The sequence below is a fragment of the Megascapheus bottae genome, chromosome 3 (assembly GCF_031878675.1).
Source record: "Megascapheus bottae isolate mThoBot1 chromosome 3, mThoBot2.hap1, whole genome shotgun sequence".
NCBI lineage: Eukaryota > Metazoa > Chordata > Mammalia > Rodentia > Geomyidae > Megascapheus > Megascapheus bottae.
The window spans coordinates 54377225-54394385 of record NC_143511.1 but is presented as its reverse complement, the minus strand read 5'-3'; the positions used below and the strand labels follow the sequence as shown (position 1 = coordinate 54394385).

Genomic DNA, 17161 nt, shown 5'->3' with positions numbered 1-17161 from the left:
CGTCCATTCTTTAAAATTTATAATGTAGACACATGAGCCACACATTGGTATGTAGAGTGGACTGTATAGAAACACATAGGAAAAAGGAATTGCAATGGTTTTGCTATAAAGAAGTGATAAATGGAGCCGAGAGTTTGGCCAAGTGGTATAGCGCTTGCTATTCCTTGGTACCATATACATATAAAAAAAAAAGCTGGAATACCTAGATACATAAGGCCATATAGGATGACACTAAATGAAAGGACCTCCAGGATACAGAAACAAAAGCCATATTATGAGTCATTGTTGTCCTGAATGTACTATGTTACCTCTCATCTCTTTTGCTGTCGCTTGGTTACCTCATATTGTTACAGTACTTTACCTTGTTATCTGATATATTATATATATATGTTTATCTGGTTATTTGAAATAGAATAAGGAAGGGAGAAAACAAGATGAGGGGCAAGGGTGCAGGGAGGAAAACAAGGACCAAAACATGAGAAAGGGTATCAATATTTGTGAAGTAATGCACCTTCTACCTGATGAATATAATGTAACACTTCTATTAATTACAATTAAAACTATATGAAAAACAAAAGCTGAAAGTGGTGCTGAGGCTAAAGTAATAGAGCCCTAGCCTTGAGAAAGTCCAAGGACAGTGCTTAGGCCCTGAGCTCAAGCCCAGGACTGGCCAAAAATTGAAGTATAAATGTTTGAAGAGATAGATATGAATTGTTGATTATCTCAACATGAAATACGTCAATGTTTCCTTCAAACAAAAAGTTCCTGGGACAGGCCTGAACACCAGTGGAATAGAACTGAAGACCCAGAAATCAACCCAAAGACCTATGGGAACCTAATATTTGATAAGGGATCCAAAAAATAGGATGGAAGAAAGACAGCCTCTTCAACAAACGGTGTTGACAGAATTGATTAAGCACATTATATAACACCAAAGTTGAATCCTTATATATCGCCCTTCACTAGAATTAATTCCAAATAGATCAAAGACCTTGAGGTAAAAGCAGATACCCAGAAAACTTTACAGGAAGGAATAGGAAATATACTAGGTCTCCTTGACACAGATTTCAACTTCCTTAAAAAAGACCCAGAAACACAACAAATTAAAGTTTGGAAAAATGGGACTGCCTTAAAATACAGAGCTTCTGTATGGCAAAGGACATAACTAGAAAGTTAAATAGAAAGCCCACAGAGTGGGAGAAGATCTTTACTAGTCATACAACAAGGGCCTCATATCTAAAATATACCTACAACAAAAAAGAATCTCTCCAAAACAAATCTTCAAAGAAACAACTACCCCATTAAAAGGTGGGCTAAAGAGAGACTTCTCTGAAGAGGAAATAAGAATGGCCTATAGACACATGAAGAAATGCTCAACATCTCTGGCCATAAAAGAAACGCAAATCAAAACAACTTTGAGATCCCCCCTCAGTCCAGTTAGAATGGCCATTATCAAGAAATCTAGTAACAACAGATGCTGGTGGGGATGTGGCCAGGATGGAATGCTACTACACTGTTGGTGAGAGTGTAAATGCATTCAACCACTCTTGAAAGCAGTATGGAGGTTCTTTAAAAGACTAAACATAGAGCTCCCCTGTTATCCAGCAATTCCACTCCTTGACATTTACCCAAATGTCCAGAAACAAGGACATACTAAAGCCACTAGCACAACAATGTTCACTGCAGCATTATTTACCATAGCTAAGGTATGGAACCAACCCAGATGCCTCTCAGTAGATGAATAGATCAAGAAGATGTATTTATACAGAATGGAATTCTATGTTGTCATTCATAAAGAAATGGAAATACTTGGAAAAATCATATTAAGTGAAGTAAGCCAGATCCAGAGAAATATAGGCTCAATGATTTCCCTCATTTGTAATAATTAGTACACATGTAGGATTCCCCTAGCAGAGGATCACAATAGCTCAAAAGTTATTTACATATGGCCATATAGGTTGAGACTCAGAGAAATGAACTCTAGGACATGAAAACAAAGATTTATTTTTGTGATTGTGTTCTTCATGCACTGTATGAAGTCATTTCTTTTCTCTTTTGTCTCATGTTACTCTGACTTTGTTACCTGGTATATTGTATATACATTTATTTGTTTTTGTTTTTTTGAAAGAAAAAAGGGATGTGGAAAAACAAGATGATTAGGAGGGGGTGAGGGAAGAAGTTGGGAGAAAAATATGAGAAGGGGTATCAATGTTCAAGAAGCAATGTACCCATTACCTGACAAATGTAAATTAACCCCTATTACCCTGTTAATAAAATGTAATAAAACACACACACACGTTTCTACACACACACACACACACACACACACACACACACACACACACACAAGTTTCTAGGTACCAAAGTAGCTCCGATTGCAGGGCTGGCTGCCACCCATATGCTCTGCCTTTTCTCTTTGTACTTCACTGTCTTTGGCACCTCGAGTATGCCAAAATTACCAGTAATGTCCTCCATGTAGCTATTCTGGGAGTTTGCTCTATAACACTGATACAAATTCCTTAATGGGTCCTTGGACCCTCTCTAGCCCACTTCTGGTTTATGCATGTCTATGGTTGGTTTTCCTGTGGAGGGATGAAGGCTGGTATCTTCTACCCCACCACTGTGATGGCATCACTCTTCCTTTGCATTTCTGCTTATAAATGCTGTTCCACCAGGCTTGGGCTTGCTGTGGATCTCCTTCTGAATATGCTGTTGTGAAAAACAGCATTTGGAATAAATTGAGATGGAATGTATAGTCATTTTTAATACATAAGAAGGCAGGAATTTTTTTGTCAGTCCTGGGTTTGAGCTCAGGGTCTGAGCACTGTTCTAGGACTTTCTCAAGGCTAGCACTCTACCACTTGAGCCTCAGCACCACTTCCGGCTTTTTGCTATGTATGTGGGGGTACTGAGGAATCAAACCCAGGTCTTTATGCATGCTAGGCAAGCACTCTACCACTAGGCCAAACTCCCGGCCCCAAGAAGGCAGGAATTTTTAAGAAAGCAAGAATTTAGGACTTTATAAATCACAAATTATCATTTAGGAGAATGCACACTGGTGCACCAGCCCAGGGCAAGGAAATGAACTAATCAGGACCCATGGCTGAAGAATTTGTCTGTCTTGTGAGCTTCAGACTCATGTCAGATGGAGTATACTCCCCAGTAGAATAATGATAGCTCCAGCCTATGAGACACCCTTCTGAATAAAGTGTGGATAGGTAAGACAATTTATTCACTTACACCATGTCCCAGTGCAACAAATGCTTATAATATAAATGATAAAACTCACAAGTGATCAACACTGAAATTTTGTACAAAGTACATTACAGGATGTTAATTCAATAAATGTCACACATTGATGTCACTCCTGCCTTTCTATTTGTATTATTTCTTAAACTACACATGGCAATAATACACAGGAAGTACAAGTAAACCCCACTGATATATCTATTATCATTATTTATACTTCTCTAAAGTCTCAGGCTTCCAAGACATGTATTAGATGTTAACCTTCTGGACTGACTTAGAGGATGTGGAAACACAAGGTGAAGTCGCTACAGGTGAGGGATGGAGGATCTCAGCTACATCACTTGGAATTGTTGGCCTCTTCAGTACTAGTCCACATCCTATTAAAATTCATACATGTCCCTCACTTTTCTTACCTTTATTGTGAGGCTAATTACAGTTTTTTAAACAATATTTTACTTCTACACAGCAACACACTTCATAGCAATCACATATAAAGGTAAATATAAAAAATATCTAGGACAATAATGAGTTACATATTAATTAACCGTAATCTCATGCTTTCCTACAAAGTCCACATTTTTAGAAAAATATATGAAATCAACAAACATTCTGATTTCAGAACATTCTTCCTCAAAACTGTATGTACAATCTTCTCGGAGTCTGCGCATTCTCTACATCCACACAGGGGCAAGGGTGTTCAAGGAGGAACCTTGAATGTCAGGAGACGTAGCGCCATATATATATAAATATATACACTTCAATATCACATCTGGCAGAGGCTGGCTGGCTTGCTTGGCAGCTCTCAAGAATCTCTCATGCCAGGGAATGGGAAGTAGAGAACCTGGAAGATGTTCTGAGCTAGGCTGCTTCCTCAGCAGAGCAGTCGATTCCTGCGTAGGTAAACTTCTCATAAAGCGTGGTATTCACGTAGGTCTGGAAGAGCAAGAATGGTTTAGAGATAGACACTATCAAGGCTGCCTCTGTGTGGGCAGTTACATCAATCAGTATTCTGGATCTTATTTCAATTCACACAGTGGAGGACAATGGATTCTATTGTATTTGATTCGTTTGTTCCTGAAAAATATCTCTTGGCTTCTGCAAATAATATTCTGATGCTCCACCAACCCTTTCTTTTCATTGTCCCTCACTGAACTCTCCTGACAATGTTTGCGGTCCGAGGAACCCCTCTCTCTGTCCCCTTCTCATCTTCACACTGTGCTGTGAGGTCTCACCTGCATCTCAGGTTACATTATCACTTGGATTTTGATGAGGTTCAAAATCTATTTCCTTAACCTAGATTTATTTGTCTGTTGACCCCTCACATTTGGTATCGACAATTACCTTGTAGGAACTTAGAGGATCCCAGGTTCTCCACACCATCTTGTTGGACAAGTTGTATGACTACTTCCTGTATCCTTGGGCAACTCACTTTTGCTTCTGAGTCTGTTTCATTATTTAAAGTAAAGGGTCTGGCTGTATGACTGAGATGCCTTCTAGCTCTCATGAAAAAAAATTGTTTTACTCTGTGTGTGTATGTACATGTGTGTGTGATTGTATCTTACAAAGAAATCTTAATTCCTCCACATTATAGCTTCTTCAAGTTTATGTCCTTGTAAGAACTAAAGCTATGCCCAAAAAGGGTTGTAGAACTGTCTCAATGACTTGTTAGGAAGCACCATGAGCATGTCAGAGATTCCATTTCAGAGATCTGGACTCTTCCAAATGGAGACTCACCTTTCTTTCTTCTAACATCCTATTTAAGGACACCAGGATCTGGGCAAACGATGGCCTCTCATAAGGCTTCTCTCTCCAGCACTGTCTCATTAGATCGTACCTTTGAAAGGGAAGCGTTAGAACAGTTAACTCCAGCACTGCTTCAGTCTTAGTAACAGGCAAGGAAAAGGGAGAGAATTGACGGCTGGATGCCCAAGCTGTTGAAACTCTGGCAGCCAAATAGCACCTAGTAAGTGTCCTTTGCCTTTGTGCCATTTCTTACTTTTTTGTCTGGTGAACACACTGGTCTACCGCCACACTGTCACCAATGTGGTCAGAAGTACCCATTTGTAGATAGTATGACCATAGAGATTCCCAGGACCTGCCATAGACCTAGAAGCAGGATGTCTGCACATAGGCTTAAGACCTACATGCCTACCAGATGCGGCAGACAAGTCTTATGTACTTATGTACAGGAAGTACTTCTACATGAAACATCAGGGATTGGCTTATTATATGTCACGAATTACACTTGCTACCAAACATTTCTTAGTTATGGAAAAATCTCCTGAAATGAATCACAGAAAGAGAAATTTGAGGGGGGTTTACTAGCAATCATCCAGGGACATCCAAGTTTGACCCAGGATAGCTCCAATTTATACTTCATCGTCGTCGTCATCATCATCATCATCGTCATCATCATCATCATCATCATCATCACCAATCACTTAATAGTACTGGGGTTCTGACTTGGACCCTGTGCTTGGTAGGCAGGTGCTCTACCGCTTAGCACCACCTACAGCTTTAGTTGGTTTTTCAGATAGGGGCTCAGGTTTGTCCAGGGCTGGCCTCAGACCATGGTCCTCTGTGTATGTCTCCCACATAACTAGAATGACAGTGGTGTACTTTCATGTTCATTCATTGAAATGGGATCTCACTAACATTTCGCATTGCAGGCCTCAAACCAAAGTCCTCCCAAATAACTACCATGCCCAGTCACACTGGTATTAATAATAAGACTCCTCTCTTTCTCTCTGTCACTCTGTGTCTCTCTGTCTCTCTGTGCCTCTATGTGTCTCTCTGTGTCTCTTTCTCTATCTCTCTGTCTCTGTGTCTGTCTGTCTGTCTGTCTGTCTCTCTCTCTCTCTCTCTTTCTCTCTCTCTCTCTCTCTCTCTCTCTCTCTCTCTCTCTCTCTCTCTCTCTAGTGGCATCATACTTTAGGCAACTTCTACCATTAATGGTTGTGGAAAGGGACATCACGGGAGATAAGTGTCCTTTTTTTCTAGATAATTCTTATTTTCAAGCAGAAATTGACTTCTTTCTCCCTAAGGTCAAATACATTTATTTATTCATGAACAATTTGATTGCTTTGTTCCCTGCTTCATTTAATACTTTTCTGCATTTATTGTTCCTCTTTGTCTCAATTTTCCTGAAGGGTTCCTTTAAAGTCCTTCTAGACGTCTATGCCTGGAAATCTGCTGCTCCTTGCCTATTACATAGCTGTCTTAGTAAAGAAGTGCCTGCCATTGTTTTTTCAGCTGTCTGGGATTCATGTGGATGGTTAAAATAAAAGGGTTCTAGAGATGGGCTGGAAGCACAACTCACATATATAGTACCTCCTCAGTAAGTGTAAATCCATGAGTTCAAACTCAAGTAGTGTAAATAGAAGGAAGGAAGGAAGGAAGGAAGGAAGGAAGGAAGGAAGGAAGGAAGGAAGGAAGGGAGGGAGGGAGGGAGGGAGGGAGGGAGGGAGGGAGGGAGGGAGGGAGGGAGGAAGGGGGGAGAGAAAAGAAAAAAGATAAGGCCCAACTTACACCTCATCATCACAGTTCAGGGGCTTCTCCAGCCTGTAGCCCTGGGGCAGCTTCTCATAGAGCTCTGCACAAGTCATCCCACAGTAGGGGGTGCCACCTGGAAGATAGGAAGTGAGGCCTGAGTCACTTTGATGTGGAAGCAAGGGCCTCCTGCTCTAAGCTCCAAAGCCAAGATTGGAGGAGGAAGGGTATGGAGGGGAGTGAGCATCTATTGAGTCTCCCTGAGATACCCCACTGCCCGACAGGCTGGATTTCACCACAGAAGGCAACAGAAACTCAGCCCACACCTCATTCCTGGCAGTGCTGAGACTCTTCCCAAAGCATATCTTCTGTTCCCAGAGTTTCCCTTTTTCTTTTTCCTTTTCTAGTTAGGTTATGCAATTCCTGTTTTATTAATAATAGTTATTATATAGTCTAAATGATAAGGGCAATATCGATTCATTGTTTACATCTTGGACTATAAAATAATAATAAATGAAGGGAAAACTTATAATAATTCTTAGTACATTTCTGGGTAGCACCTGATAGATAAATGGCTTTTTTTGGAACTTTTTTGGAATATGGAATTTTTTGGCATGTGCATTTTCTTATGTTATTCAATGGCCTTTGAAACTTTTTTGCCAGTTCTGGGGCTTGAACTCAGGGCCTGAGCACTGTCCTTGGACTTTCTCAGGGCTAGAGCTCTACCACTTGAGCCACAGCACCACTTCCAGCTTCTTCTATGAACGTGATAAGGAGGAATCAAATTCGGGTCTTCTTGCATGCTAGGCAAGCACTCTACCACTAGGCCAAACTCCCAGCCTGAGTATGTGACTTTCAATGGCTACAACATACTCTACCACTAGGCCAATCTTCCAGCCTGAGTATGTAACTTTCAATGGCTACAACATACTGTTTCCAATAGTGGAGAAGTAAACTTACTAAAGCTTCATAACATTTATACACAAGAAGGAACCATCTCTAATGATGCTTACGGCCGCCAGGTCAATCTTAAATATGATGGGAGGTAAAGAGCTTTCAGAAAGAGAATTATGGAGATAACTACTCATGGTGGAAGCCTATGAGCTTGTTCCATGGGCAGCAGTAGCTACATGGAGCCTTGAGCCATTATTAGGAGGGCGTGCTGGAGGGTCCTTTGCCCAGAGTGTCTCCTAGAAGGTAAGTGTAGATACTCACCTAAGCTGACGATCTCCCATAGCAATACACCATAGGACCACCTGTAGGAGGGATGAGGGCATAACCAATCATTAGCTAACCCATCAACCACTCTACTTCTTACCCCCAGAGCCGGTGTGAGTGATCTTCAGTAAGGAAGGAACTGACAGGGAGAGCCACACCTAGCACGGGCTCTGCTCTTCTCGAGACAGTGGAAGGGTTACTGCAGGGTTTACTCTGACAAAGTGCATGACTCATTTCAAGTAAAGGATTCAAAGTGACTCCATAGAGAACAAATGACATGCTAAGCCACACAGGGCTCAGGTAAATCCTACTTTACCTTTCCCACCCAAGACATGTGTAACCTGGGACAAATTCCTGAATATCTTGGGACCTCTAAGTTTCCTTTTCTGAAAGTGGGGACCTTAATCTCCACCTTAGGTTACTACAAAGATAATCTGTCCATGGTGAGAACACAGTCCAGTCTCCTCTCCTTCCCTACATAACCAAAAACTCTCTTGGAACGAGTGACCACAACCTTCTGGGACTCAGTTTTTCTTTCTAAAAATGGGACACAATGCAACATGGCCAAAATCTAATCTCAGTCCTTCCTGTCACTGTCAGCCAGAGATTTGTCACTGTGGCTACAAGCTGAGAGGAACACCATTGTCTGGCCTCACTCTTGACCCACCATCTGTGAGCACAGTGCTCCTCTGAGATAGTTCTAAAGTGTGGGATCATGGAAAGACCTGGTTGTCCTTTTTTTGTATAGAAGTCAAGAGTCTACCACTTGAAGTTTGTCTCTGACAAACCAGTGAACCCCAAACTTGCTATCAAACTGTCTATTGTGACTTCATTTATTCCACAAATTTATTTCCTCGGTAGAGATGCAGGCTATATTTACTCCTCTTTAAAACCTCTGTCAAATGTATATTTTCTAAGGAAACTCAATCCCTTACCAATAAGGAGCATACTCACACATCACTGTTGGTGGTATAGACGCTATAATTCAGTGACTCGATTGCCATCCAGCGCACAGGAAGCCTTCCCTAGAGACAGTACAAAGCAAGACAGGGTAAAAAGAGGAATTGTACAGGGTAAATTGTGACTTCCTAGATCCCTCAACTTCTCTGTGATTTGGGGTCTTGTCTATATGCAGGAATCATATTGTTTATCTTTAAATGATGAATTCCTCCCTCCCAGAGATTTGTCCCAACTTTCAGTAGGACTAAAAGATCTTTCTCAGCTCTTCTCTGCAGGGCTTTTCCAAGATTCTTGTCCATGAAGCCACCCCACTAGAGGGCAGACTGGCTGTTTCCTCCAACTATGATATCATAGGTTTCCAATCCTATTGAACCTTGGCATCATCTGGTAACTTTAAAAGGATATCAATATTTGAGTGCTACCTTGTATATACTTCTATTCCAATAGTCAGGAATGGCTGTCCAGTCTTTAGATTTTCCCTTCAGTCCTCCTAACTGATTTTACTGTTGCAAATATATGCGAAGTGATTTAGAGTCCACTCTTCTTTGGTTGATAGACTGATTATTATAGTCTTTCATGTGTATGCTGGTCTAAGGGTAGCATAAATCATACTCAGACCCTGCTTTCAAAAAGCTCAAAGATAAATATGATTGTCAATTATAGTAATGAGAAAGTCTACCTGGCGAATGTAACTGTAACTCCTCTATACATTACCCCAACAATAAAAAATGAAATTAAAACAAATAATAATGAGTAAGTGCGCAGGATGAGAAACACTAGTGTGCATGGGAACACAGAGAAGGTACACTGAATTGCCCATACAGGGAGAGCCTACAGGGATTATAAGCCCACATCCCCCCCACAAAGTTCTGTGTTCAGTTCCTCCCCAGGAAGGAAGACTGCTGGCATGTCGTCAGCAAGCACAAATGGACTTTCTGATTCTAGCATGGTCACAGAAGCAGAAGTACTTGTTTGCCTCTTCCTCTTAGATTGTCTGGTTAGCTCCTATTCCAACCTTGCATTTGAAGATAAAATATTGCTATTTGGAAAAGTGGCTATTGTTAGGGAAAAGTAAGCTAGATTTGGGGCTAAGTGAATGAGGAATCTTTAGTGAAGAAATTTTATGTGGGTCTTTTAGAACTTACACATTTTTATAGGGCCTCCTTGTGACTTTTAGACCCATTTGTTTATTTCCTTGATCTGAGGGACAGATGCTACATTTTAGTTTTCTTCCTGTTTTCTGTTGGAAGGGTTGGGAGCTAGTCAAAAGTTTCTCAACAAAATACATGGGGGGGCCAGACTGGATATAGACGTGGCCACAGGTGACAGCATCCCCTCCATTGTAAACATGAAGCTTGGGTGATGTTAGGAAATCAAATCTGAAGGAATGGTTACAGGCCTAGCTGATTTCTGCCAGGATACAAACAGATGCCTCTGACCCACAGAACAGTGATATCATAAGGGACTCATAATATGAGACAGTCCCTAGGAAAATACTCTATCAGTGTCTGTTCTCTGAACTTACCATCGTCTTTTTCACATAAACTTCTTGACCTCGGGACAGTCCAAAGTCTGCTATTTTGGCTACATAATTTTCCCCAACTAAAATGTTCCTGGCAGCCAGATCCCTGTGGATAAACTGAAATTTAAAAAAAATCATGTATTGTCAAACACAATACTCAAGTTTTCACTTCATTTTGTCAGCAGAAAATCTTAGAGGAGGGTAGATTGTGGAGTGTGGGGTTGGGGAGGATGGCAACAAGAAGTTTGGGAAGTAAAAAATAAACATAGTACGAAAAAAGATATGTTAAAATGTCACTAGCACCCAGCACCAGTGGTTGACACCTGTAATCCTTGCTACTTAGAAGGCTGAGCTCTGAGGATCATGGTTCAAAGCTAGCCCAGATGGAAAAGTCTCCATGAGACTCTTATCTCCAATTAACCACTCAAAAACTGAAGTGGCACTATGGTTCAAAGTGGTATAATGCTGGCCTTGAGCAAAAGAGTTTAGAGACAATGCCCAGGCCCTGAGTTCCATGACCAACCAAAAATTTTTTTTAAAAGTCACCTCTCAGGGGCTGGGATGTAGCTCAGTGGCAAAATGCTTGCCTAGCAAGTGCAACATCCTGGGTTCAATCCCAGGATGAGAAGACAAAAAAAAATAGTGTAGTCCAAAAGTCACCTCTCAGAGGGACCAGGAGTTTGGCCTAGTGGTAGAGTGCTTGCCTAGCATGCACGAAGACCCGGGTTTGATTCCTCGGTACCACATACATAGAAAAAAAAGCAAGAAGTGGTTCTGAGGCTCAAGTGGTAGAGCTCTAGCCTTGAGCAAAAACCCAAGGACAGTACTCAGGCCCTGAGCTCAAGTCTAGGAGGAGCAAAAAAAAAAAAAAGTCACCTCTCAGAGAGTGAACTTTTCTACATGGACACAGCATAGATTGGGAGATGCATTTCTTGAGCAGGAAAAATGCTGGCAGTAAGGTTTTTGCGATGAAGCCCTTCTGACATCATGATTTATTTAGAGACATACCAAGCTCAAAAATGTAAAGGCACCGCATGAGATACAAGTCACAAAATTTACTTGCTGACTATGCTGCCAGTATTAACATTAAGTTCCAGATGGGATAGTAATAAATAAGTTAAAGTTAGGGAGATTCTAAGAAGGAAAAAAGTTTGATGATAGGAAAAACACTGAGGAAAAGAGAAACTCTCTCCCATGTAAGAGAAAACACAGATCTTTTGTCTCTCTGGGCAAGTAAATCCATTGGGTGGTATGCAAGTGAATTAACCCAAATACAATAGATTCAAGGGTGATCTCAAAGAGTTTAATTCCTCAGAAAGCCAAAGTCAAAGCTGAGCAAAAGAAAACACCAGAAAGCGCGTACTCACAGGAGGATTTATTTTTTAATGATAAAAAAAGAAAAGAAAAGAAAGAAAGAAAGAAAGAAACTGCCTCTTGAGAGAGCTCCAGAGGAAAGCTGGTCCGAGAAAGGTCATCAGAACACACCTGTTTCTGGCTCAGGTAGTCCATTCCCCGGGCCACATCTGCAGCAAAGTGCAGGAGCTGCTGGGAGGAAAGTGTGGATGCGGTGCTGTTGGCAATGGCAAATGCGGGGTCGGTTTCCAGTACTCGGCTTTTTCGCAGAAAGTCCAGGAGGTTTCCATGAGGGGCATATTCAATGGCTAGGTACAAGTAGCCTGTGGGAACAGTGAACAACATTGCCTTATCGGAGACCAAAGAGCTATGAAATCTTTGAGATGTTCTGTGTAGACTCCGGATACTGCTTATCAACTCCTCTTGATCTCAAAGAAACATATCTAGTGGTAATGCTGGGAAGAGGACAGGATGGGAGACTGACATCCTACTGTAAGAGTCCAAGCTTCAGCTCCTGGTCTGCCTCTTTCTCACTCCCATCTTTGCTCCTACCAAACATGGACTGACACAGCCTCCTAGAATTTTCCTACTTGCTTGGTGATAATCACTAGCATGAACTCAAAGCACTCCTTGTCCAAGATTGCTTCTCCTTAGCTCCTTTCCCTTCCCTTCCTTTCACTTCTCTTCCCTTCCCTTCCCTTCCTTCTTCCCTCCCTCCCTCCTTTTCTTCCTTCCTTCCTTCCTTCCTTCCTTCCTTCCTTCCTTCCTTCCTTCCTTCCTTCCTTCCTCCAACATTCATCAACAACCTAATATAGGTATGTTCTTCTAGTCTACGCCTAGCTTTTCTTGAGATCATCAGTAATACAAAGATTATCTCCCATAGTAGAAGAATCTATGACCCAACTTTCTCACCTTTCTCCAACTTTCATTTCTTCTCAACTTTCTCTCCTCCTTATCCCAAACCATACTAAGTAACCATATTACTGATCAGGCTGGCAGAGTCCAGCTTTAAAAAATGATACTTTGCTTAAAGAAGTGAGAAAACTTAAAATTTAAGGAGAAAAATTATTTCTAGAAATAGATATGGCCCACTGTCTTATTCTATGTGATTTTCCTCTTCATATATATATATATATATATTAATTGTACAAAGGGGGCTTATTGAGCTATTTCCATATGTGCATATAATGAACTTTGATTAAAAATACTCCATTACCTTTGTTATCTTTCTTTTAAACAATTTATAGCAGGTTTCACTATTCTGTTTCCACACATGCATATAGAATAGGTTAATTATATTTACTCCCCTTCCCCACTTCTTTCACCCCCTTTCCAATTCTTAACCAATTTTACAGTCATGCAATCATTTTTGCATCATGCCTATTTCCCTAATACAAGAGAGAACATGCAGTATTTGTCTTCCTTTTTTTCTCTTTGTCACTCTAATTTTAAAAATAGTATTTAGAGCTAGTGAAAAGTGATTCTCCTGCTTTTCTAGAGGAGAATTTTTTGGCAAATCATTAATGTGAAATGTCAAATAAATGTGAACTTGAAGATATTTTAAGAAATTGAAATTCAGGGGCAGAGAACAGATACTCTAGTGCCGAATTATAGAGAAAGACAGGTCTAAGTTTCAGTGGGAAGATATTTTGTCATATCCTTCCTGAGCTACAAATTTTAAAGACCAAATACTAGTGTGTTAATGTTGTAATATAGCAAAATTTTAAGATATGTTTTGCTGTTGTGGGTGGGCTTTAAGAGAACTCATTTACTACTTTCCCACACTGATGACTGTTTCCAAGAAATCACTCAAAAACAAATGTCATTCTTTCATTAATTAACCTAAAGGACATGATCTGGCTGTCAGAATTGCACCCTTATTGGACCATAGAATGATATATTGTTTAAAAGCACTCATAATAAATTGAGGAAATGGAAGTTATCTTATTTCTATTGTTGGTGTTTTTGCTGCCAAGTCAACAAAAGGTTGTCAACATGATAAATAATTACTGCACAGAGTTCTTTTTTTATGCAAGGGAGCAAAATTTTCCATGAGCAATACAGTTTAAACATAGACTCCAAACTACAAACCCATATAGCATGCAGCTATATGTCTTATTTTTCTCCAAGCTCCTTACACATTTCAGTAGCAAGTGCTCGATAACTATTTGTATGTAACAGTTTAAAAGCACAGGTAATGGAAGAGCAGTTGTAGAATGCCAAGACAATTAGAACACTTTGAATGGAAATAAAGATCAACCATATCGACACTTACTATTACTTAAATATCACCAGTGTTTGCATATCACAGTACATTAATTGGATCTGTAACATTAGCACTGAGAATATCTTGGGCCTCAAAGAACAATAAAAAAAAAGTAGACAGAAAACCCATTGCATCTGGTGGTGAGGACTCCCCATCACTCCCTTTATAGCAACAATAATTGAGAAAGTCCCCACCTTACTGAGATTGAGGGTGGGTAAGAGCCATGGTAGCAATAACAAAACCACCTCAGGGTCCAAATCAATCATCCAGTCTCAGCATCTACCTACCAAAGGATGGCCAATCCTAGCACATTCATAACTAGGGATAAGAGACACATTCCGAATGAACTACAACTTAAAGAAAACAAGTAGTCTCTTAAAGATCATTATCTTTCCTATTTTTAGCATGGAATGTGCCTGTTTTGTCTTTGTTTTTAACCTGGAAAGGAAAACAAGAGTACGAAAGCATCTTACCCCTATGTTCACATGCTCCCAAGAGATTGATGATGTTAGGATGGTGTCCAAGTTTACAAAGCACCTCCAGTTCTCCTGCAAAGTCCCTGTGGTCATCTTTGGAAGCATATTCTAGGAAGGAACACAAGGGTTGTGATCCCTCTTCATTACACCTCTGTCCTCTTGTCCTCCCCATGACCTTCATGTGCACTCAGTCACCATCAAGTCCGGAAAACCAGACCACAAACAGAAGAGTTCCTTCAACTCAGCACTGTCGACTTGGTGCTGGTAATTCTTTGTGATTTGGGGGTGCTCTACGCACTGGAGGGCATGGTATCCATGTACTAGATTCCAGCACCACAACCAAACCTGGGTCCAGACATTACCACACATCCCTAAGAAGCAAAATTGCCCCTGAACGAGTACCACTCCTCTTACATTTTGTTAACTCTCAAGGAATCCTCAAGGAAAGGACCTGGTAGAGGTAAGATGTCCCCATTTTTAACCTCTAGCTGTCTCAGCTAGAAGTGCTATCTCGGGATAGATAGATAAAGAGAGGAACCAAAGTTTTGGTTAAATGTCATGAACAATGCATATGCCTTACTTTAATTAATGTTATTAATTTACCCTTTTCTGCAGTTCTTTCTCCTCCTCCCCACATTTTATTAGCATCAATCAGTGGGATAAGAGGCTTTTGTGACCATCTATACATGCAAGGTACACTGGTCAGATTCACTACATCTGTCACTCTATCTCATCTTTCCTTCCCCACTTTCAAAGCCAATTTATTAACTTGCTGTTTAGTCAAACCCTAATGACATTTTATAAAAGTTGCTGTCTAGTCAGGAAGCTGGGTTGGATTTTCTTCTGTCCTGTCATCCCTGTCTAACAATTTCTCTAGAAATGTTGACACAGATAATCTAAGACTATTCTGTGGGAGTCTCCAGACTCACAGGAACAGTCGCACTCAGGGATTTAGCAGAGATGCGAGTTCTTTGTCCATGCTCATACCTCCTGGCTCAGAAACTACAAGATGAACCCAGTACTCTGTTTTGGAACAACCTTTTAGGTGATATTGATGCAGGACAATTTTGAGAACTGCTACCTTAGGGAAAAACAATGTTGCCTGCAAGTTAGTAGTATATGGTAGAGAAACAGCATTCTCAAATCCCCAGGAAGCAAGACATTGGTATCCAAATAGCCCCTACCTTCACCTTTCATATCTATATCCTGAGGCTAAATAGGCTCCATCTCAAAAAGGAAGCATCACCTTGAGCTGTACCCACACAGCAGACCCATCTGACACCAGGCCAAACTTCTGGCATGGTAAACGGAAGGCACAGAGGAAAGATTTCGACAGGAATCACATACGGTCCCCATCCCGAGGATGTGCTACCTCTCCATCTCAGCACTGACCTTTCATCCTCTTAATGGCCGCGTCCATCCGTAACCCATCCTTCTTGATGCGCGCCTTGAGAACCTGGCCAAAGTTGCCCTCACCAATCACATCTTGAAACTTGATGTCATTCCAGTCAAGCACCGGATAGATTGTGGGATCCGGGTTGTTTTTGGCCTTCCTGTTCAGGGCCAGTGTTCCTGAGTTGAACTGCACAGCTGGTTCTTCCCTCTAGAAAAAGAGTTATTTTATTTTTTCATTGTTTTCTCATAGGATTTGTTTTTTGTTTTATGTTTTTTGGTCAGAGTAATGTATAGAGGGGTTACAGTTGCATTCATCAGGTAGTGGGTACATTACTTCTGGAACACTGATATCCTATTCTCTTGTTTATGTCCCCTTTCCCTTCCCCCACTCCCTCCCAATCATTGTTCCCCCCTTTCTTATTTCAAATAAACAAATAAACATATATACAATATACCAGGTAACAAAGTCAGATACAGTAACCACATGAGATTAACCATTAGAGGGAAAAAAAGAGAAAAGAAATAACTGCATATAGTACATTGAGAACGACAATCACAAAGATAAACCTCTTGTTTCCTTATCCTAGAGTTCAACTGGTTTAGTGTTATCGTATATGTACATAGCTTTTGAGCTATTATGGTCATTTGCTAGGAGAATCCTAGATGTGCACTAATTATTACAAAAGTGAAACTATAGAGTCTATGTTTCTTTGGGTCTGCTTTACTTCACTTAATGTGATCTTCTCCAAGTCTTTCCATTTCCTTATGAATGGCAGCATAGAACTCCATTGTGTATTTTTTAAATCATTATTCTATGTTGCATGATATCTTCTGTGTTGTATCCAAACCATATGAAGAAATAATCAAGGATGCTGGAAGACAGTAAATGAAATGGCGTAGCCCACTTCCACTGTCAAAAAAAAAGAGCAAAAAACTGCATAGATCTAAGTCTGGTTCTTGATAAGAAAGCCTATCTACCTGCAAGGATTGGAAAGACTGAAAAAGAAAAGACAGCAATATTTGTGGCACATGTGTGCATTCCCAAGTTAGTTACGGTGGAGTTTTCTACTCAACTGTGTAATGAACAGGTGACCAGCTCTGGCTTTGCAAAAATAACTTTGAGAACTGGTATGGACCAGTCATATGCAGATCTGAGTAACAGAGATGCAAGCATTATGGTCCTCCTCCATTCTTGGCACTCCTCTCAATCTCCCTTTCATGCCCTTCCATCCT

General features: G+C 40.6%; 1 protein-coding gene across 2 annotated transcripts in view; it reads right to left on the bottom strand.

Annotated features, from left to right (window-relative positions):
• Positions 1 to 3165: 3165 nt before the first annotated feature.
• The window catches only part of Tek (TEK receptor tyrosine kinase), a 94886-nt gene continuing 80890 nt past the window's right edge, over positions 3166 to 17161 (bottom strand). The window contains exons 15-23 of one of the 2 annotated variants that reach the window (XM_090330076.1): positions 15926 to 16136; positions 14531 to 14641; positions 11924 to 12114; positions 10442 to 10555; positions 8911 to 8981; positions 7954 to 7994; positions 6778 to 6874; positions 4984 to 5083; positions 3166 to 4182 (exon numbers count right to left, since the gene is read on the bottom strand). In XM_090330076.1, coding sequence (XP_090186202.1) covers positions 4108 to 4182; positions 4984 to 5083; positions 6778 to 6874; positions 7954 to 7994; positions 8911 to 8981; positions 10442 to 10555; positions 11924 to 12114; positions 14531 to 14641; positions 15926 to 16136 — 1011 coding nt within the window. In that variant the 3' untranslated portion in view covers positions 3166 to 4107. The remainder of the gene's footprint in view (positions 4183 to 4983; positions 5084 to 6777; positions 6875 to 7953; positions 7995 to 8910; positions 8982 to 10441; positions 10556 to 11923; positions 12115 to 14530; positions 14642 to 15925; positions 16137 to 17161) is intronic. The other variant, XM_090330077.1, reaches the window with a different exon arrangement.